This window comes from Talpa europaea (genome assembly GCF_964194135.1).
Source record: "Talpa europaea genome assembly, chromosome: 15".
NCBI classification, from domain to species: domain Eukaryota; kingdom Metazoa; phylum Chordata; class Mammalia; order Eulipotyphla; family Talpidae; genus Talpa; species Talpa europaea.
Genome location: NC_140083.1, coordinates 69828798 through 69850447, shown reverse-complemented (window position 1 = coordinate 69850447; position 21650 = coordinate 69828798). Strand labels below are relative to the sequence as shown.

Here is a 21650-nt window from a genome sequence, read left to right as displayed (position 1 = left end):
AGGGGGCCTCGTGAGCTCATCCCCTTGCAAATGTGCACAGGGCGGAGCCCTAGTCCCACACACACGGAGGCACCCGGGACGCCTTCAGTGCCCACCCACCGCGCTGCTCACACACCAGAGCGTGCACACCCTTTCTCTTTCTCCCCACGTCCTGCAGGATCCCACACGCACTTCCGGAACCCGGGCTCATGTGCCCTCAGTGACTCCTGGGCCTATCCCATTGCCCTCTGAGCTGGGCAGGGCACCTTCTTTGTTGATTAGTCCCAGGGGCAGGTCTGATTTCTGCCACAGGCAGAGGAGAGAATGAGAGAGAGATAGTGGGTAGGAGGCTAAGCTCTTTCACTCCCTTCCTTCTCTGCACCACTTGCCCAGGTTGTCTACCCTGCTGGCCAATGACACGGAGGAGCACTGAAGAGGAAGGAACAGGTGATTCAGGACTAGGTGTCCTGTATTCCCTCCATGCTCCCCCTGCGCATTCATCAAATGCCTAATTCTTTTCCTCTACTTTTTAGAGTAGAAGGAGTAGTAGTACTTTTCAGGAGTTTCAAAAGAAATAACCCAGATCTCATCCTTCTGGCCCCTGAAGAGCCACTCTAGAGTAGCTTCAAACTCATTTTAGATGATTGAGGCCAGAGCTGGGCTTGGTGGTGGCCACTCAACCTGTTCCACCTCCACGCAGTGTACGTGAGGCCCTGCGTGGTCAGTGAACCCACATCCTTTCTCATCGTGCTGAGCAGTCTAATGGGGACTTGGGAGGATGCATCCTTCATCCACAGCTAAATTTATCTCTAAAGACCTTTGATATCTGCAGAGTCAAACAGCGCTGCGTCTCCAGGAGAAGCTAATGTGGATCTGAAGACTTCATGACAGCTCTGTCCCACCGCTGCTTTGGGACATGGATGAATCAGTTTGTCCTGGGTTTGGGATGAGAAGGGAAAGTGTGAGATAGTTGGGGGCTACCAGAGTGGAGGAGGTCTCCTCTTGCCCCGGGGGCACGTTCCATTCTGGGAGGAGCCCCTCTGGCATGCCCTGTATTGCTGGTTTTCTTATCTCCATCCTCCTTCTTCCTGGTGCTGGCCTGACCTGCTCTCACAGCCAAAATTCCTGCTCCAGCCTCTCCCGACACTTCCCCACCTGAGCTATATGTTTCTGCTTCTCCAGACTCATCCTCAGCCGTGTCTTCTCCCTCCCCAGGTACTCCAACCTTTTTTTTTTTTTCCCCTGGGAAAGGGCAGGAATCAAAGTTAGCCTACAACTCCACGATTAGTTTCCCCAAAGTGTAGATGTCACCTCACCTCCACGCACATGTCCTTCCACCCCGCTTTCAAGAACTGGAAAAACAGGAAATAAAGTCCCATCTATTGATAGAAAAGTCACCCAGGCAGGATCATCCTTCATAGATCTGTACTCTGAGCGGCCTTCACATATCTTACCTTACTGGGCCTGGCCGGGTCCTGCCAGATACTTCAAAGTCTCCCCCAGATCATCTGATCTCCTTGACCTCATTCTGCACAAACCGCTCGCATGTGCACCGCTGGCTTCAGCCCTCACCACTCCTGCAGTCTCCCTCCCCTTGGGTGTGGGCATATAAAGTTTCTGTTTCTGGGGTTTACCAAAGGCCCCATGGGAGGGGAGAGCTGACAGCATCAGACAGAGATGTCAGCTGACGGAGCTGATGGAGCTGGGCACAGTGGCTCTGCGAGGTCAGGTCCGGCTCACGGGAATGCTCCGATTTTCCCCTCGATCTTGTTTTCATCTCCCCTTTGAGCTACTTTTAGTTCAGCCTAAAAGGAGCCAGAGACACAATTGGGTGGGAGGTCCCCTTCTTGCTGTGAAGGCCCACGGGTGGAAACATTGGTTATAGCGAGGTAGCCATTGGTACGAGACAAAGGTAAAGTTGTGAAAGGTTGTGGAAGTGCTCCCCTCACATCAGTCAGGAGTCTCATTTTCTATCAGAGCCACAGGGACATCGGAGACCATCGAGTCTAATCCTCATCTAGTCTAATTCGTTCATGTAGATGAATGCACTGGGTTAAGACCTTCTCTTTCTGGAAGATCCCATTAAAGGACACTGGTTAGTGGGAAGAATAACAGTAAGAACCTACTGAGCCAGTGAACGCATTAGTGCTGGTTAAATAGATTAGTTTACTGGCACCTAGCAGAGGGCCTGTCCGGCCATCGTGAGTGAGTGGGTGTGGTACTAGAGTGGGAATAGTCTAGAATAGTCTCCAGAGGGCCCTCCTAAGGGGTCTTGGGAAACCCAGGATCTGGCAGGACAGTGAGGTTCTTAAAGGGTGAAGGGGGGAACACAGCTTCCCCTAGATGCCCAGTCTGGGGGCACCCAGCCTCAGAAGGGCCCACCAGGGAACGACAGGGGTGCTGGCTGCTTCCCCAACTCTGTCTGAGAAGGTCTGTCTGCTGAGGCAGCCCCTTTGAGCTTTCCACTCCATTCAAAAGGTTTCCACCTCCACCCCGACCCGTGACCCGTGTCCCCAGGCCGAAGGGAGGGCCCCTTGTGCCCCCATAACACCCCCCATACCTGTGTTCCCTGTGACTCTGCCACAGCTGCCTTGCACCAGCTTCCTTCCGCTGCCTGCTCTGGGCTGGGCTGGGCTGGTAGGACCGGCTCCTGGGTCGGGCGAGGACACACCCACTCGGGTAGATCCCTGTAGATCCCAGCTCCTCATACTCACGCGGTCCCGCAAGGGACAGGGAGAGACACAGGAGGAAGCTGCGTCCTCAGAGGCCTCCACGGTCCAGACAGAGAAGAAAATCCAGCAGATAATGGCACCTGATGCAACCCCAACCCTTGCCAACTAATGACACTCCTCCACCCATTGCTCACACACTCCCCAGTTTCCGGGAGGTTTACTGGCACACCCACCCCTGATGCCTGATGACTAACCCGCCAGCCTCTGGATTTTTTCACCAATTCCCCCTGGGGTCTCTTGGCTTAGGCCAGGTGGTTCCGCTCAGGCCCCACACTATCAGCTTATACCTCACCCCGCCTGGGGCCCGCCCCTCTGCCTGCCAGAATACCGCCAGGTCCCCTCTCCCTGCGGTGCATGCTGCTCCTCCATCGAGCGGTTACCAGACTAGACGGTTCCTCTTTGCTGGGTCCATTTCCCCTGGGCTGGCAGCCCTGGGAGGGTGGTGGGGGGCGGGGGGCAGAGAGCCCAGCTGACAACTCTGTCTCTGTAGCCTCAGGCTGATTCCTCTGGCTTTTGTATCGACAGGGCTGGACACATCCATGCTCAACACATAAAAACAAAGTTTGGGGGTTTTATTCTTTGTGCATTTAGTTTATTTGGAAGTGATCCTGGAAGATAGAAGTTAAAGAGTGGAGAAAATGAGAAAGGGACGAGCAAAAGTCCAAAGGAATATTCTAATAGGCAGATTTTGACGGAGTGACTAGAGCTCATTTTTTTGCCACAGAAACTCCAAAGAACCATGTGGAAGGGACCTGAGGAGAATGGCACCTGTATGGTCTAACCTTCACACCCCATTGGTGGAAGTGTGCCCCAGGGTGTCAACTCCTGTGCAAGGTTGTTTGTACCTGTGCCCAGCCCAGCGATCTTCCTGGCTTTGTAGAGGGCAGAGTTCATGACCCCCATTCTTGAAAGGGCACTGACAGCAGTGCCTAGGCCTGTCCACCCGGTTTGTGCTGTGATCGGGAAGGTAAGGACATGGCCTATGAGTGTGCAGCACCATCAAAGATCCTCTTCTCACATTCTCCTGACTCGGCTGCATTTCCAAGGCAGACTAGCATGCGCACTTTCTGCTTTTCACGGAGGTGTTCCGCCCTGAATATTTGAGGGGGCTAGCTAGTCATTCGAGTGAGAACAATACCACTTTTTGTCCTCATAAGACAAGTGAAGTTTTTTGAGTGGCAGGTGAAAAAGGATATTGTGGTTGAGTAAGTTTGGGAAACGCTGGGTGAAGAGGGTTTCTCTATTAGGGACTCCCTAGAGTCTTGAACCTGCCATTTGAAGCTTGACCAGTGTGATGGTTACATTGGACTGTTCCATTTTGGTGCATGTTTGAGCTTTTCCATAATAAAGCTGTTAATCTGTTGCAACTACAGAAGAGGGAGAGAGGGTGCAGTTTCCCACCATATGTTTCCCCAGAGTACACTATGAAAGGGCCTCAGTTACGACAACCAAGGCTAGAGTCAAGCCTCCACGTTTGTTGTCCAGATGCAGCCACCTCAACATTCAGGTCATCAGGTCCATTGCAGGACAAATTGAGGGTTTCCTGAGCCCCTAACCCAGTCCTCCCACACTCTCACCTCATGGAGTGCAAGCTCTGCCTTACCTCCCTGGGGATGGGCCCTGGGTCAGGAGTTCTGTCAGGTTGAGCTGCCTACATGCAGCTCAGAGGTGGTGGGGCCCAGGGTTTCAGAAATGAATACACACACACACACACACATGCCCTCATGGCCCTACCACCTTTAAGACCCCAGCCATGACCTTCTTTAACCTGGCATATGGCTGCTTTCCTGAGTACCATTCCCATGAGGTTCTCCCACCTGCCGATGGGTCCCTAAACCATGGACTCCCATGGGGCAAAGGGGCAGGATATAAAAACAGAATAGGCCACATGGGTTGAAAATAAACATTTTATGTAAAGATATCCTTCAAGGTGGGTGGAGTCCCCATATGGGCTTCTCTGGGGCAGCTGCCCCAACCCCAGGGAAACGTTGAAGAGGGGCCAGGAAAGAGACCCATAGGGGCAGCTGGAAGCCAACGGGCAGATGGGGTCTCAGAGCGGTGGAGAGTGTGGAAAGGTGGGGCTGGGGTGGTGATGGGTGGGCCCTGGGCTCAGCCGGCTTGGCCGAGAGTCAAGGTGCTGAACTCCTGGCTCCATCGCAGCACAATGTCCTCGCTCCTGGCCTGGCTCAAGATGCTGTAAGTCTCATTCTGCAGACACCTCATGCGGGACACCTGCACAGGGATGGGGACACACAGGCTGTGCCACAAACCAGCGGTCAGGCTGTGCAGGTGGGCAGGCATCAGAAGATCCATCAGTACCAGAGGCAGAGGCGGGTAGGCATGGGCACAGGATGGTAGAGGGGATGAGGAAACTGGATGTGGGTTGTTATCACTGCCGGAGACTTCCAGTAACCCAACCCTCCCCCACCCCCCTTGCAGAAATGAGGATGCTCAGCCTAGAGGAGGAGCAAGTGATTTATCCCAGATACCTGCTAAGTTGAAGCTGAGACCCCTGGCAAGCTATTCCCAGCCCAGCTGGGGGTTCTTCCTGTGCTGCTGTCCAGGCCCTCCCCTTTACCTGCAGCACCCCTTCCAAAAGAGTAGAGAAGAGAGCTCTGGTTGAGGCCTCTGCCCAGGGATGCAAATAAGGAGCTTATCTCAGTGTCCCTGATGCCTGGGGGGCTCAGAATAGACCCCCCCCTCACACACAATGGTCACCAATGGAAGGGTGGGTGGGGGGAGGAGGGCCGAGGGGAGGGGCTCACCTTCCGTTCCCGGTTTCTCATCAGACACTGTTGACTTTTGAAGGCACAGAAGTTGGGGTACTGCACATAGTCTGTATCACAAATCTAAACCAGGAGCCAGGAATGGGGACGTGGGGAGAGGTCAGAAGGCTCTCAGAACACCAGCACTGGGGCTGGGGGAGGGCAGGGTGTGGCCCTCAAGAACCAGACCTTCGACATGGAGTCCCCTTTCTGAGATTCCTTTCTCCCTCTCACCCCCAGTCACAGCTCAGTCATTGGGAAGAAGCAGCAGGTGGAGAATGGGAAGCCGCTGGCCAGCTGGTCAGCTTGCTGGGGAGGTGGCTGAGGAATGGAAAAGGGAGGCGGGGGACGGGGGCACTAAGGGTCCAAACCATGGGAAGGGGAGCCAATCGGTGATCCAATGTCAGGGAGTCTTCTGGGGATGGTTAAATGAGGGCGAGGGTAAGAGAGTCATGTGTGACCTTGGGGTCCCCTCTGGGAACCCTGCCTCCCCATTGATATATCCAAGGGAGTAGCCAGATGATCTCTCTCAGTTCTAGGGCTCTGGAGATCAGAGGGCAGGGATCCTTTCTGAAGCTTCCTCTACTATCTGTTCTGATAAGCCACAGAAAGAGGGGGCTGGCACCCAGCTACTTCTACAGGTAGTTGCAGAGGGGAGGCAACTTTGGGGTGATGCAGTGCAAAGTAGATTACACTGAGCAGGGGAAGCCCTGGAACAGTCGGTAAAGGGGCTGTCGGAGGCAGGGAAGTACTAGACGGCAGCTCAGCCATCACACCAAGACATTTTTGTAGGGATGAGGAGAGCTTTGGCCCAGAGTGGGAAGAAACCAGAGCCCCTCAGCAGGAGGTGGAGCTGGGACCGGGTCTCTGTCCCCTCCTCCCAGCCCTGCCGGTTCCTATCCCTGGACCAGACACAATTCTGCTCTGGGGGGCGGGGGAGGGGGGGCTGCTAGAGGAGGCCAGAGGCCCTCGGAGGACAGGGCCTCAGAAGCCAGCTACCGCCTAGGGCTTTTAGAGCCAACAACCAGAAGGAACTGGGGGAGGGGAGGGACAGGGGCTGAGCTTTGGGGGGGACGACGCTGACCTTAGTGGGGAAATCCCCATCCTGGAAGCTCAGAAACTCGGTCTGGAGCCAGCCGGCCACTCGATTATCTTCACAGCCCTTGGTGGCAAGCCGGGCACACCAGAAGTCCATGCGGAGCCCGCCGTACGTATCCAGCCCGTAAAAGCGGCCTGACGCGGTGCCTCCCACCTGCGGCCCCGGGACAGAGGAGAGGTGTGCGTCCCTGTCCCTGTCCCTCCTCTGCCTGGTCCTGCTGGAACCTGTGCCCACACCCCCTCCCACCCCCCCAACCCCCACCGCAGGCTGCCCGACTAGGTACCTGGTTGCCAATGGACAGGCTCTGGGAGGTGAGCAAGGGGCTGACGAAGACAGTTTTGTGGGACCTGTCACACTGCTGGCGCTGCAGGTTGGCCTCCGAGTGGCACTGCTCCAGCTTCAGGGAGCAGAAGCCACAGAGGTCGCAGGTAGCTGCGTGTCGCCGCCCAAGGCTGTCGCAGACCTGGGGCAGGAATGCAGAGGAGAGGCTGAGGCTGGCCAGCCCCACAGGCGGGCTTTGCATGAAAATGCTCTGAGAGCTGCCTGCTGGCCTCCCCAGGGGTCCTCTCTTTGTCCTTGCCTCAGCTCTCTATTTCTCACCCTTTTCCTGAACTTTACCTCCTCCAGGTAATCTTCCTCTCTCCACAGGTAACACCCAGATCTTTACCACGAGCTCCAAATCCTCATTGCCAAGTGCCTGACAGATCTCTACCCTCAGGTTACCAGCAGCCACCTCTAGCTCAGACTCTGAGAAGGACTAATGATAATTCAAACGGTCACGAAGAGCTGACACAGTGCAAGGGTGCCCTGACTATCAAAAATTGTCATCTCATTGGGCCTCCCCAGTGGCGCAGAGGTTGAGCGCTGGGCTTCGAGGCTGCCCACAGCCTCTGCAGCATGGGGTCGATCCCCAGCCGCTGGGGAGAGTCCCACATGGCGCGCAGACCTCTCCTGCCGCCCGCTGCTCCCCTCAGCAGTGTATTTCGTCTGTCTGCCTGTTCTGTTCCCTGCTCTGGCTCTGGTGAATTCCCTCACCCTCTTGCGCTTCTGACTGTACCCAGTGCTTGTATAAATAAATAAATCAATCTTAAAAAAAAAACCAAAAAACTATCATCTCATTGAGTCTTCGTGAGAACCCCTGGGTACTGAGATCACCCCCATTTAACTGGTGAGGAGACTCGGCTCAGTGAGGCTGAGTCACTTGCTCAAAGCCACGTGTCTAGCAGGTGGCATGAGCTGGGACATGGGTAAACCACCACTCAGCCCAAGCCCTGATTCCAAAGCTCCAAGTTCTCGCAAGCTACTCCTCAGCGTGGTGCTACGGCCCCCTAGGAACAGAGTTGCCCAACCCCTAGCTGGACTCTCTGCCCTGACTGAGCTTCCTCAGCATAATGGGGAGGGTCGTGCTTAGCAGTATGTCCAGTCGGTGCCACCGTCCTTCCCTGCCCCCTCCCAGTCCCATCCCCCACGCCCTGCACAGCACCTCGCTGCACAAAATCTCTCCCATCACCTTGTTTACTCCCCACAACAGCACATAGGGTAGCTTTGTCAGGACCCTGAGCAAAAATGGATACCAAATCCTTTTTTTCTTACCAAACTAAAGGAATGCTTCAGACTGCCATGTTCGAGACTATTCACGTCATGACCCTATCGCCTTAGCTCCTGCTGCTCTGCTCCAGATAAAATGGGTTCCTGATGGTTCCCTTAAGCAAGCCCTAACATCCCGTGAGCTTGCCATGACTCCTGAACACCCTCCATTTAAACAAACCTGACACCCACCTCTCTCCTTTTATAATGCTGCCAAACCCCTGTGGGCTCTGGGCACCTTACAGGCAGGGGTGGCAGGCTCATTCTTGGTTTCTCATGCAATTTCTACTTTCTTGCCTCAGAGCCTTTGCACGGACAATTCCCTCCTCCAGCAACATTTCCCTAAGCCTCTTTTTCTTCTGGCTGATTAACCTCTTCTGTCTTCAGCTCTCAATCTCAAACATCAGCTCCTCTTAAGCATTCTCTGCTCCCGCCAACCACGGACAGTTGTGCTCCCCATTAGTTCCCTGTGCGCTCGGTGCACATCACAGCATCAGCCATCCCGCTCTTCTGCCCATTTTCCCAAGTTGCCTCTCCCACCAGACTCCAAGAGGAAGAGGATCAGGCCTCTAGGACTCAAGGCTGACATCTCAATGCCAAGTGGAGAGCTGCTGCCCAATGGATGTTTGTTGACAAATGGATGCATGAACGGCAAGCTGGCTCTCAACCAATGCTTGTTAACTAGAAGTACTTGGAAGCATAAAGGATAGCTTTCTGAGAATAAGGAATGTCCAGGTGCTGGAGACAGGGTGAAACTGGATCTCTCTACGGATTTCCTGGGATGGGCTCTGACCTGGAGATCAGAGATGCATCTAAAGTAAAGCCAGGGGGCCTCCCCGGTGGCGCAGCGGTTGAGCGCTAGGTTGCGAAGCTGCCCGCGGCCTCTGCGGCGCCAGTTCGATCCCTGGCTGCTCCCCGGCCACCAGAGGAGGGTCCCACATGGCTCGCAGACCTCTCCTGCCGCCCACTGCTCCCCTCAGCAGTGTCCTTCGGTCCTTCTGCCTGCTCTGCTCCCCGCTCTGGCTCTGGTGAATTCTCTCACCCTCCCTCACTTCTGACTCTACCCAGTGCTTGTATAAACAAACAAGCAAACAAACAAACAAATAAATAAATAAAAACATGCCTCTATAAAAAAAATAATAATAATAAAAAAATAAAAATAATAATAAAAAAAAAAATAAAGCCAGGGCCTCCCTGGCTCAAGACTAGGTCTTGAGCCTTCCTCCTTTAAGGTGATCTGGCAATGTCCTTTCAAAGAAAGGATTCTCATCTGGAAAGACTCTCTCCAGCACTATACTCTCACTTTCTCACTCTAGTCCTGCTTGTCCCTTACTCCCAAGGCCCGGCAGAGTACTAGAGGGCACCCGTGAGCATGATGGGCGTACCGACTTCCCGAAACCAAGGGTCTCATCTTCCAAGTACTGCCAGGCCTTGGCTGTGGGAGTGAGGATGCAGGTGTTCTCCACAATAGAATAACACAGAATCAACAAGGCGTCCACGTGGGGCAGATGCAGGAGGCTGCAAGAAGACAGTGCTGGCTGGTGGGGACGGGCCAGGGGGCTGGGGCGGAAGCCACAGCCACTCTCTTCTCCTCCCCTTAGCATGTGGCCATGGGCACAGGCTTTCAGCATGCTGGATGAGGCCTCTGAGGCCTCTGAGGCCTGTGGACAAACTACCTCCTTTTACAAATGAGGAACTGAGATCCAGGAAGGGGAAGTGATCTCCTCACGGTTTAATGCCAACCAGGGCCTGAGATAAGACCAGAAGCCCAGCCTGGAAGCAGCAGGTATAGGGCTCTTTGCACTATGACACAGAGAACCGGCAGCCCGGACAGGGGTTAAGCCAGTGATGGGCCCCGAACAGGTAAGGCTGGCAGTTGCCAGGTGCACCTGAAGGCCAGGCAGGGCTGAATGGGTTGAAAGCCAAAGCCGGGAATGTGGACTTCTCATTCCCAAGCAGGCAGCAGGGAGGACGGGGCCGGAGGGAAGGGGGTGGTCAGAACTTCCTGTACCTGCCAGGGCTTTGGTTTTTCCAGATAGAGTCTTCATCGTACATATCACTCACTTCATCCGTTTCCTGGGCTGATCGAATAAGCTCCTGGATGTTCTCCATCATCAGAGGAGAAGAATCCACTTCCCGCACCCGGGGAGTGAAGGAGAAAGGTTTGGAAGACATAAATTCAGCCCGGAGCTTAGACTTGGCCTCTTTCTGCAGCCCAGACATGGATTCCTGTTCCTCCTCTGTCCCCTGTCCTTCCTCCTGCTTGCCCTCCTCCTCCTGCTCCTCCTCTTGCTCTTCTAGTTCCAGCCCCTCCTCCTGCTTGTGCTCCTGCTCCTGCTCCTGCTTGTGCTCCTGCCCCTGCTCCTGCTCCTGCTTGTGTTCTGATGGTTGCTCCTGGCCTCCCAGGGACAGGGAGGACTGCAGCAGCTCCTCCACGTTGTTGTTCAGCCGCTCCGGCCAGGGCTGGAAGACCTGTCGCTCTGTGGCAGGTACTGCAGGGTTTGGGAGGGACGACCGAGAAAGAGAATGGAAAGGGACATCAGGCTCCAGACTCCTGAGTGTCTTTGTCACCTAAACATAAAGGCAGAGCATAGCAGCCCAGGCCACTATTTTTTACAAAGTCAAGTATAAAAGACAGAGAAAATAGGAACACAAGTAGGAACACAAAAGACTACCACCAGCCATGGAGGTGGATGGTGATGGTGGTGGGTGGGGTCACCTTCCCACCAGCTTCCCAAGTGTTCCTCTTCCCTAACACCCACCTCAGACACCACCTCCTGGCCCTCTCACTTAGGAAAGCCCGAGTATTCTGAATTCTCAGCCACTCATCCTTTCTAGGGTGAAGATGCTCCTTCTTTATAAAAGTCCCAGAAGAATTCCAAGTGTAGGGGCCTCCCCTGGTGGTGCAGCGGTTGAGCGCTGGGCTGCGAAGCTGCCTGCAGCCTCTGCAGCGCCGGTTCAATCCCCGGCCACTGGCGAGGGTCCCACATGGTGCGCAGACCTCTCCTGCCGCACCCACTGCTCCCCTCCGCAGTGTATTTCTTCCTCAGTCTGCCTGTTCTGTTCCCCATTCTGGCTCTGGTGAATTCTCTCACCTTCCCGCGCTTCTGACTGTACCCAGTGCTTGTATAAATAAATAAATAAATCTTAAAATAAAAAAAAAAAAAAAGAATTCCAAGTTTAGGAATGTCCCTGGCAGCTAGGAAAAATGGAGCTGGGGGGCCTCCCCGGTGGCACTGCAGTTGAGCGCTGGGTTGCAAAGCTGCCCGCGGCCTCTGTGGCGCAGGTTCGATTCCCGGCTGCTCCCCGTCCACCGGAGGAGGGTCCCGCGTGGCGCACAGACCTCTCCTGCCGCCCGCTGCTCCCCTCAGCAGTGTACTTCGGTCCTTCTGCCTGCTCTGCTCCCCGCTCTGGCTCTGGTGAATTCTCTCACCTTCCTGTGCTTCTGACTGTACCCAGTGCTTGTATAAATAAATAAATCTTAAAAAAAAAAAATGGAGCTGGGGCTAAATTGTAAGTCACATCAGGAGGAAAATATCTGGAGACTAGACAGCCTGCTCTCAGATTAATAAGAGTAATACAGCAGGTCCTCAAATAATGTCATTTCATCCAATGTCGCCATTTCACTATAACACTGATGAGTAAACAAAGCAGTGCCCCCAGGGGTTGCTGTCTGTGTGGAGCCTGCATGCTCCCCCATGTTGTGTGTGGTAAACTATTTTCCTCCCACACCCCAAAGACGTGCACGCTCACATCTGGGTTGCTGGGGTCTGAGTGAGTGTGGGTGTGCATGCACGTGCCCTGAGAGACTGGGTTCAGCCTTGTGGCCCCAGCCGCAGGGACGGGCTCCAGCCCCTGGTGACCCTGAACTGGAAACAGCGGGGTGGGGAATGAATGAGCACAAATAATTGTTCCATAGCACATGTGTTTGGGGTCTTTACTGAGAAGTTTGGTGATGATTTTGTGACCATAAACATGCCGGAGGAACTTAGCTCTTGTTTTTATCAGTTGCTCTATGGTCAATTTGGTTTCATTATAGGTCGTCTTGGCTCAAAGTTGCAGCTTCCAAGAGCCTATCCACGACCTAAGTGAGGACTTCCTGCAGCTGCCCACGGGCATCCCTCCTCCCGCTCACCATCTTTCCCCCTTCCCTACCACTGCTGCCCTAAATCCTGGGCTCTGGAATCGCGGAAATTGGTGCTGGTGGTGCCCCAGGTACCGGGAGGGTCTCACCTGTGGCATGGGAGGAGGCAGGGGAGGTCAATGTGGTGGGCTGGGCATCAACAGAAGTGTCCAGCTCCTTGAGAGTGTTAGGTGAAAGAATTGAGACAGGCTGGGAGCACCGGACTCTCTGCAAGAGAAGGGAAGAGGCAATGCCTTTCCAAAGCGTGGACTGCTCCCCCTGCCAGCTCACCCCTCAGGCCCCCACTGGCACGTTTTCTCTCCGAGTTCTGGGCAGGGATGAAGGGTGGAGGTCCCTGGTGCCGGGCTAGACCTGAGGAAGGGTTTCCCCTGCCAGAAAAAACTTCCTTTGTTTGGGTCACGCCCCTGACTTCCCTCTTTTGCACTGGACTTGAGTGAAGTCACTGGCCTGTTAGAAGAAATGGAAGGGCTTATCTATTTGCTGCTTCCTATCCCTCCCCTGGATTTTTCTGGGAGTAATGGGGTTGTTCTGACAGTCTGAATGCCCAAGGCGAGGCTGTGTTCATATATAAACTGGGTAAATGATTGACAATCTGGGTAAATGATTCCCCCCCTGCAGAGGGGGGGAACCCAAAGACGGCCCTTGCTGGTGCGTCCCCAGCTCGGCACCGCCACCACCTCTGCGGGCCCTGGGACTCCAGACCCAACCTTTGTCCTGGGCCTCACCTTGGCATAGTAGACGTGGTTGGAGCAACGATATTGAGTAAACTGGCAGAAGGACTCAAACCAGGAGGCATAAGGAAGGTCAGAGCAGACAGCGCCTGAGAAAGGGAAGGGTGGAGATTGGGGCTAGGGAACGGCGTCAACTCTCCCCGCACCCAGTCTCCAGGGCACGCGCGGCTGCCCCCCAGCCGGCCCTCACCGTCGGGCACCAGGCCGTGGTTTTCGTATTGGTCCAGCTGGACCAGCGTGGGGTTCCGGCAGCCGTGCGTGGCACGGAGACGGCAGGTGGTCTCTGCCTTCCAGGTTGGGGTCAGCAGCGCGAAGAAGCGTTCATACTCGGTGGGAGAGAGAGGGCTGCCCGGCGTGGAGGTCAAAATCGAATCCTGGGCTGGGGCGGATGCCGGAAGCCGGAGCAGAACTGCGGGCCGGGGGAACACAGCGATGGATGGACCCCAACTCCAAAACCCTCCCGGGGCTCAAGTCAGACCCAGCAAGTGGGGCTCCGTGTCACCTAGGAATGACGGGCACCTGACGGGCCACCCCTGCTAATAGGGCTGAAAGGTTCCAGGGGCAGGGGCAAAGGTCCGACCCCCGGGGACTGAGATGGGGGAGCTCAGAAGTTGGGGAGCACACTCAACGCGACCAGCAGAGGAAAGCGGTTCAGAGAGCGCGAGGGAGGGGCTCTCTGCAGGTGGCGGCTTGCGCGGGGAAGCGCACTCAGGCACCCCTCACCCATCAGCAGAGGCAGCGGGACGCCAGCAGCGAGCTTTCTCATGGCCCCAGACCACCCGCCCGCGTCCTCCGGACCGAAGCTGCTTCTAACGGGCCAAGCCGGAGAGAGCCCGCAGGCAGGCGCGAGTACTAGGGTGCCGCCCCGACGTCACAAAGGGCCGGGGGGCGGGCCTCGGGGGCCCCAAGGGCGGGGCCTCGGAAACTGCCTCGCTAGGGTCTCCGGGGTCTTATTCTAGCTCCAGAAGATAATGGCAAAAGCTACCCGGACTTGAACCTACAATGGCACACGTGCCATGTGGTTCTTTATGTGTCTGTCACTCTGTCGTATTGCCAAGGTCATCCCATAAGGTGATGACCATTTTATCCCTATTTCACAGCCGACCAACTGGAGCTTAGAGAAACGCTTGCTCAAAAGCTGGTGAGGACTACACGCGCCTACAGGCGGGGTCTGGAGCAGGCAGACATGGGGCGGACAAAACAAAGTGATGGGCTCTTTGGGTAGAAGGTAGAGAGGAAAGCTCCAGAGAAGAGATGAGCCAAGGCGGGAAACACCTGTGGGGTGCAGGCAAGGAGGAACACAGGTGTAAGAAGGGCTCAGTCTAAGGACATGGCTTCCAAGTGGAGATGAGCAGGAAAACCCACTGACATAGGGGGAAAAATACTTGCTTTTGTTTAGAATAAGGAGCCAAGCTAATATTTAGTATAGGATATGTATGAAACACAAATACACATTTATTGGAAATGAAGGGAAAGATGGAGAAAAGATGCAAGATTTGTAAGGTTTTGGAACCCCCTGGGCCGAGGCATCCCCCAGCAGCTTAGATCTCCCAGAGGTGAGAAGTTGAAGATTTAGCACTGAGGTACCACTCCTGGTTCCTTGCTTATCCCACTATTGGCGTGTCATCCTCCAACCTCTTATCTCACCCGGAGGATGCAAAGGATGCTTAGCATGTGTATTAAAATGGTGTCTCTACAACAAACACAGGCAGCCAACACATACTTTATTCACCTACCCCAACGCTTTTACATGTGAGTTATCTGCATTTCACCTCACCCCCACTCCCATTCGCAAGGCCAGGATGAATCCATTTGGCACAGAGGAGGGGATGCCCCTTCAACTCAGGTCAAAGCCCAGGTGATTTGGGGGAGCCCCCACCATGGAAAAAGCAAGAAGAGAATGAAAAGTTTATCACACCATAGTCCCCCACGGGGGTGGGGGCGGGGGGTTAGGAGGGCCGGGGGAGTGTCCCCACGACACTGCCCCAGTCCTTAAATACAAAGCAAGGGGAGTAAGGAGGATCATCTCTCGAAAATACAGCACCAACCTCAGCATGGAGGCAAAAGGACAGTGGGCAAGACCCCTTCCCTCTGAAGGGGTGGGCTGAATGAGAGCACATACCGTTAATGGCTGCAGCACCCCCCACCCACCAGGGTTTGGATGCAGCCTCAGCACCAGGAGTGGGGATGGGGGAGAAGGGAGGACCACACTACGCCATCCACTTCTCCCTGAACCCCCATGGCCTCAGCACAGGCTTTCCTCTCCCCACGAGCCCAGGTCAGGGGATGCGGAAGGAACTGTGTTGGAATCCAAGGCCTTTATCTATTTCTTCTTCCGTTCTTGAGAGCAGCGTGGGCAAAACCTAAAAAGGAACGTAAGAGAGATGGGAAGGGAGAGTGTGAGTGAAAGGGAAGAAGCTGTCCACCTCTCAGCTTCAGGGCCTTCCCCCTCCTACCACAGCCCTCTCACTCACCATTTCCCCCGAGGCTTGGTTGTCAGCCCCACACAGGCAAAATGGAACCACTCAATGGAACACTGGTAAAGGAAGAAGTAGCAGTCAGGGGCAGAGGAAAGGAAAGAGCACGCCCCAGAGATTCCTCAGGAGCATTTCCTTATTCTGTCCCTCTGGGGAATTCTTGGGGGTCCCAAGGCCAACCAACTTATATCACGAAGTTCCACTCGTCAATCATTTCTTCCCCTCTTGTAACCGCATCCTTCAAGTCCCCAGAAACACCGCCCCCATCCTAAGGCAAAATGGTCCTCACATCAGGGTTGTCACAGCCAATCATCTCTCCATAGGAGACCTGGTGACAAAGGCAATAAGTGGGTTCGTTGGGGTCCACAGGCATATCCAACACATCAGAGGGGTGGACACTGCCAAAGGTCACTGAGGGCATCCCGTACTCAGGACTTCTGCGTGCCGAGAGGAAGAGAAAGTGTCATGTGCAGGAAGGGAAGCTGCCACTTGACTCTCAGAGGTGACAGGAGGAGACCCTGAGTGATGGTGGGGCAGGTCACTTGTGCTTTCTCCCCTTTACCCAGCAGATACCAGAACGGTGAGGCGCCGAGTTACTGAGACAGACAGCAAAGTGGCAAGGGCAATGCAGGGCGGGAGGGCAGCGGGATGGGAGAGGGCAGCGTGTCATTTGGCGGGGTGCCCCCAGTTTCACTCACGAGCGCACAAGCTTTAACTTCTTCTGGGCGGCCTTGGGGGCTTCTTCGTCTGAGTTTTTCCCTTTGGAACGCGCACGGGCAGCTTTCTTCTCCTTCTGAGTCCGACCTTCTAGGGAAAAGGGGGAAAGCCAAGAGGCAGGGACACAGAAAGATGGGTTAAGTCCTCCTCGTCCCCACTCCTTCCAACCCAGTTCTCCCCCATCATAGCTGACGTGCTGGCGGCTTCTCCCTCTGGCTCCTTGTCCCAGCCCCACCCCCCTCCTCACTCTTTTTGCCTTTGCTGGAAGAGCTGTCATAGTCACTTGACTCAATCTGTTTCTCCTTCAAATCAGCCTCAAAACGGGCCAGGTCTGTGTCCAGTCGCCGAATGTGTTTGTCCACCTGGGTGGGAAGGAAAGAGAAAGGAGAGGTATAAGGCGGGTCCCAGCAAAAGTAAACAGGTTAAGGCAGAGTCTATGGATCTCCCAGACCCAAAACAGACCCCGACACAGCCGAAGGAGGGGTCCAGGACCCCAAGGATTAGATGGGAGGTAGGTGGGGAGCCATGAACAGGGCCATACCATCTCATAGGTCTGCATGGCAAGCTGCACCTTGTCGTCACCAAATTCCTTGCACTTGCCATAGGCTTCCTGGATCTGTTTGAGAAGGGCCAATTTTTCCTCGGAGCTCAGGCTGCGGGCGCTACTCATATACTCAGTGGCCAACTTGTCAATTTCAGCCTTCAGGTCTACAACAGAGACAGAGGCCTGGTCACAATGGCCCCTGGGTGGCTAGGTGAAACACACTTCTTCCTCTTGTTCCTCGGACCTTTTCCATGACCATCATAACCTTCAAACTAAAATGTACCGAACGTTCACAGGTACTGTGCCATGTACTCAAGTAATGCAACACACTGACAATATCTGCTTTAAAGGCGCCTTCAGATGCTGACAACATTGCTATCACAGTTGAACTTAAATTACTAAAACATAATGAAGAGTCCTTTGCATACTGCACTAAGATGAAGTATACTTGTCGATGTCCGACGTTTCTTGGCAGAGCTCGCCATTTCTTGAATCATGAATTTCGTCTTGAAAGTCACTTAGCTTCTCAAAAACCTCCCCGAGTAGCTCTGAGCACTGCAAGGCAGGCTGGGTTATCTGGGGCTGGCATCCCGGTCTGTACACCTATCTCATCATTTACAATGAGGGCCTACTTCATTCACATAATAGTTCTACTTATTGTCCACCCTATTTTGCTCATCAGTTGCAACTTGCTTATATTTCTCATCACTTTGTCTTCCGTTTGTTCATCTTAGCTACTGCTCCAAACTCTGGTGATGTCCGAAGACACTCAGTCTGTAGACGTGTGCTGCCTCCTATTTGGCAGGGTTCATAAAACAATGTTGATGGAAAGAGACACAAGGATGACCGTTGCAGAGTGCAGCACCAGGTGACAGGGAGGATCTGCGCATATGCTGTGTTTATGTCGCACATCATTTGAGGCTCTTGAGGAAGCTGAAAAGCGTATATAGTTCGATAATCGCCAACTGCTCTTTCTGTGCATCAACTTAAGAGCTGGAACTCTATTACAAGGAAAGCATTCCTCTATGTCCAGGGTTGGAGATGATCACCTTTTCATGAGTCAACTTACCCAAAAGAGTTTAAATAACAGCTTTAGGTAGTCTAACACCAGCTTGCTATCTCCTCAAGCATGGCTACCTAAGGATGGAAGAACAGACCTATATATCCTTCAGCAGGTATGGGGGTAGTTCCCACAGACATCTTTGACCTTGAAGAGACCAACCTGACCACTGTAGTGTAGCCTCAGGCTCCAAGTGAACGCCTCCGAGCAGCCCAACATGCTCAACGTCTAAGGCCACAGATCGTATCTAGTGCTTCTGCAGGGCTGAAGGATAGTGCAGAGATCCTGATGTTAATTGCTGCTTTTCGTTCTTCTTTCTTTCTTTTTAAGAACGCCTCACACAGCCAAGCTCCTGTCTATCACCGTGAGTTGCAGTCTAAAGTCATATGGAATTTTGTGAGGGTAACCAAGAGTTACAGTGGAAAAGAGACAGCCTAGTCTTCCTATAAATACGTTGCGTACGGAGAACAGAAATGATCTGAAAGTTGACTTTGGCTGTTTGAATTCTTCTTGAGGAAGATATAAGAAACAAAGCATCTTTGAATTCATGAGGCATGCTCACAACATTTCATTTCTTATGGAAAGGCTGAGATAGAAATTCGGATCATCGTTACTCTCCTTTTAAGAGAGAATTGCAAGAGAGAGCGAGAAGCCACAGTTCTCCAGAGCAGATGAGCTGATACGGTTAACACCAAAGAGAAAAAGAATCACGCGCACTCATTACACACGTCCACTCTACTTGCTACATACCCTCCGTTCTTTGGTCCAGGTCCCTCATGAGCTGGAAGTTTCTCTGCAGTTCAAAGGGGAGGTTTTCAATGCCTAGGGAGAAGAGGGGAAACTGAGAATCACTGCAGCTCACAGGACTACTAGCTAATTTGCAAATCTGGGTCCTCCTTCAACCTGTTGGCTTTATCTGTGTCAGTATTCACCACTCATTCATCTGCCTCTCTCCATAACCAACCTCTCTATCTTTGCATGGTTTTCCCACCCTCTCCCTTCCCATTCAATCTCTATCTCCATGTTCTTTGTCCTCAACTTGCAAATACATTCCGGGTATCCTCCACCTCTCATCACACACACACTTCCAACTAGAAGCCAGAGGTGCTTTAAAATATGCAAATCTGATCAAGTCATTCTGCTTATAAGCCTCTAGTAACTTATCATGATTCCTAGTCCAATCCTGCATTTTCTAGCCCTTGCTTGCCTCATACCCAGTCCCTTTTGTGCTCTCTACTCTGATCACACTGGCCTTCTTTGAGTTTCTCAAACCTGCCAGTGTTCTTCCTGCCCCTTGCTTTTCCACATGCTGCTCTGTCTGGAATGCACTCTTCCTCATCCCACCTCCACTATACCTCCTGGCTGATAAATTCTTGTTCATTCTTCCAAGTTCAGTTTAACCCTGACTTCCCCAGATTCCTGAATCATGTCACATGATTCTACTCTACCCTTTTGACACTTATCCACTGTCATTAAATAAATAAATGTGTGATTAGTTATTTGGTATCTGCCTCACCAGCCCTCCAGGAGGGCTGGACATTTGTCTTCTCTCCTATTCCCCTTGTTTTTAGAACTATGACTTCTGTACAGAGGGTCCTCCAAACTTTTTACATGCCCTCGCTCCTTTAACCTATAAACCACCAGTTTACTGAGATTAAGTCACCAATGACTTACCTAGTGAAATGATCTGTTATTAGTTCTATCCTACAAAATATGTCTGCAGCAGCTGGCACCATCTTCTCTCTTTCCAGTAACTTTCTTCCTCTTAGGATTCCAAATCTCCTCATATACTTCCTGGTAACTCCAACATTGAGGTTTTCCTAGCCTGTCCCTTAAATGTGAATGTTTTCTTGAGATTACACTTTAATCCTCTCATTTTCTTACTTATTTTTCCTGAATGACCTCATTCACTCATGGATACAAGGACCATTCCTACATTTAAGTCTAAATTGAATCAAATATATGGCTACCTGATATTCCCATCTTATTGACGATAGACTATCAACCTCACTTGCCAACTAGGAAGTCAAAAAAGTCACCTTAGATTCATCTTCTTTCAACTGCGAGGTCATTCAGTCAGTCCTGTCATTTGAATGATTCCTAAATACTGTCTCTCCCACACATTAGTCCCTTATCTCTCCTCTGAACTACTGTCACCAATCTCCCTATTTTCCCTGTTTTCATGCTCAATTTACTGTACTATTTAAAAATCTGCTGGTTCCTCACTTCTGAAAGTAAAAACTCTTCTTGGCTTAAAAAAAAAAAAGAAGTGAAAACCTCTTGCACAATCTAGCCTCTGTCTCTTTCTCTAGTCTCAGGTCCCATTCTCCCCACCTTGAGAAGTCCCATTTATCAAACACTCTGATCTCACTTTTTCTTGATTTTGACATGGTGCTACCTTTGCTGCTACTTCCCCCAAACTGCAGCTTCCTTTCTCTCTCCACACCAATAACTAAAACACAACCTCCAAGACTCTGTTCACACTTCACATCCTCTGTAAAACTTTACCTACATCCCCTGTTAAGCATCCCCTTTCTCTGGTGTAACCCACTGTTCTTTTAATGTATTTCCATTATTTCATTTGTCATAGTGCTTAAAAAGTATTAGCAGAATTTGCTTCCTTCTAGCCCAAGAGCACTTGAGGGCAGAGGGCAGAGGCTGTGTCTTAGTAATTTTTGTACATCCTCAGTACCTGCCCTTGTGTCTGACCCACAGCAGGAACCTCAAATTTAAAAAGTGAATGAACGAATGACTGGTAACACTGAGACAAATAAGGGGTTTTGTGAGGGGGTGAGTTACACAAATGGCACGAGCAAAACACCAGATTTCCACTTGATGGGAAATTGGATCTTTACTCCGAGAAGTGTTCCAGTTCATTTGTCAGCGATCACTCATAAGCCCCTTTCCCCAGGAGAAGCGGCTTCTGAGAACTGAGGAGGAGCCGCGAGTATGTCTTTGTCACTGCTCCAAATAGCAGTGAGTGATATACTAAAAGGACCGATTCTGAACGATCTGGGGAGAGGGTGGGAAAATCCTGAGGCTGGAGACCTTGAAGATGGGAGCAGCAAATATCTTCCCGGCTATGCCCATCAGCCCTTCAACAGACACCCCTCGGTCCCACCACTCAGCCCCTCCCTCGTCTACATCCCAAAGCGAGGCCTCGACCCTGCTGCCCCGCCCCCTCTTTCTTCTCACCCTCCAATTTTTTTTTCACAGAACCACCTTACAATTGTGACCTTCTAACCACCGGGACTTCGGGGCCACAGATCTTCTCAGCCCCGATCCCCCCGCCACCACACTATGACCCCTGACCCCCTCCTCCAGCCTGCTCTTACTGTCCAGATAATGTTCCAAATACATCCCCGCGGCCATCTTGAAGCAAAACAAAGCAACTTCCGATCCGCCCCCGGAAGTGACTGAAAGCTGCAGGGGCTGAAGTTATTATACTAGGGTTAGAGCCTTTCCGCCCTTACAAAGAGAACTTCCGCCCTTACTTAATTATCCGCAGGGACACATCCGCCCAACGTTGAAACCTTTCCTTTTGCGAAGGGAGCCAGAAGCGCCCGTAAGGAGGCACCGTTAGCCACTTCCGCCCTTACTGAAACCCCAGTACGCGACCGAGGCAGGCATGACGTCACTCGAGGTCGCCATTTTGCCTCTCAAGCAAACTTTTTTTTCCCTCCAAAACGGGTCTGTGAAGTAATGAAGCAAAGAAAACTTTTCCCTTTAGATCTGTTATTTCATAAATATCTCTTTTCCCTTTTGCAAAATATGAATCTGGTGACCAGAGCAAGTCCCGGCTGAATCAAGACTTT

General features: G+C 52.7%; 2 protein-coding genes across 5 annotated transcripts; both read right to left on the bottom strand.

The window, feature by feature from the left end:
* Positions 1–4820: 4820 nt before the first annotated feature.
* ACRBP (acrosin binding protein) lies at positions 4821–13904 on the bottom strand (the record flags this gene model as incomplete). The annotated part of the gene is made up of 10 exons (XM_084254684.1): positions 13761–13904; positions 13228–13446; positions 13032–13126; positions 12396–12513; positions 10174–10654; positions 9548–9680; positions 6859–7038; positions 6561–6728; positions 5477–5560; positions 4821–4943 (listed from the first exon to the last, which is right to left on the bottom strand). Exons 1-10 carry the CDS (start codon positions 13801–13803, stop codon positions 4821–4823), a joined length of 1644 nt encoding a protein of 547 aa, XP_084110810.1. The 5' UTR covers positions 13804–13904.
* Positions 13905–15360: 1456 nt separating this feature from the next.
* On the bottom strand, positions 15361–21207 carry ING4 (inhibitor of growth family member 4; the record flags this gene model as incomplete). 4 transcript variants are annotated; one of them, XM_084254588.1, is made up of 8 exons in its annotated part: positions 15361–15400; positions 15512–15573; positions 15804–15951; positions 16213–16321; positions 16479–16593; positions 16773–16939; positions 18586–18657; positions 21171–21207. In XM_084254588.1, the coding sequence occupies 8 exons, from the start codon at positions 21205–21207 to the stop codon at positions 15361–15363; spliced, it is 750 nt and encodes a 249-aa protein (XP_084110714.1). The 4 variants fall into 4 exon arrangements, with proteins under 4 accessions (XP_084110714.1, XP_084110715.1, XP_084110716.1 ...); XM_084254589.1 differs by having other exon boundaries at positions 16213–16318; XM_084254590.1 differs by lacking the exon at positions 18586–18657.
* Positions 21208–21650: the final 443 nt, after the last annotated feature.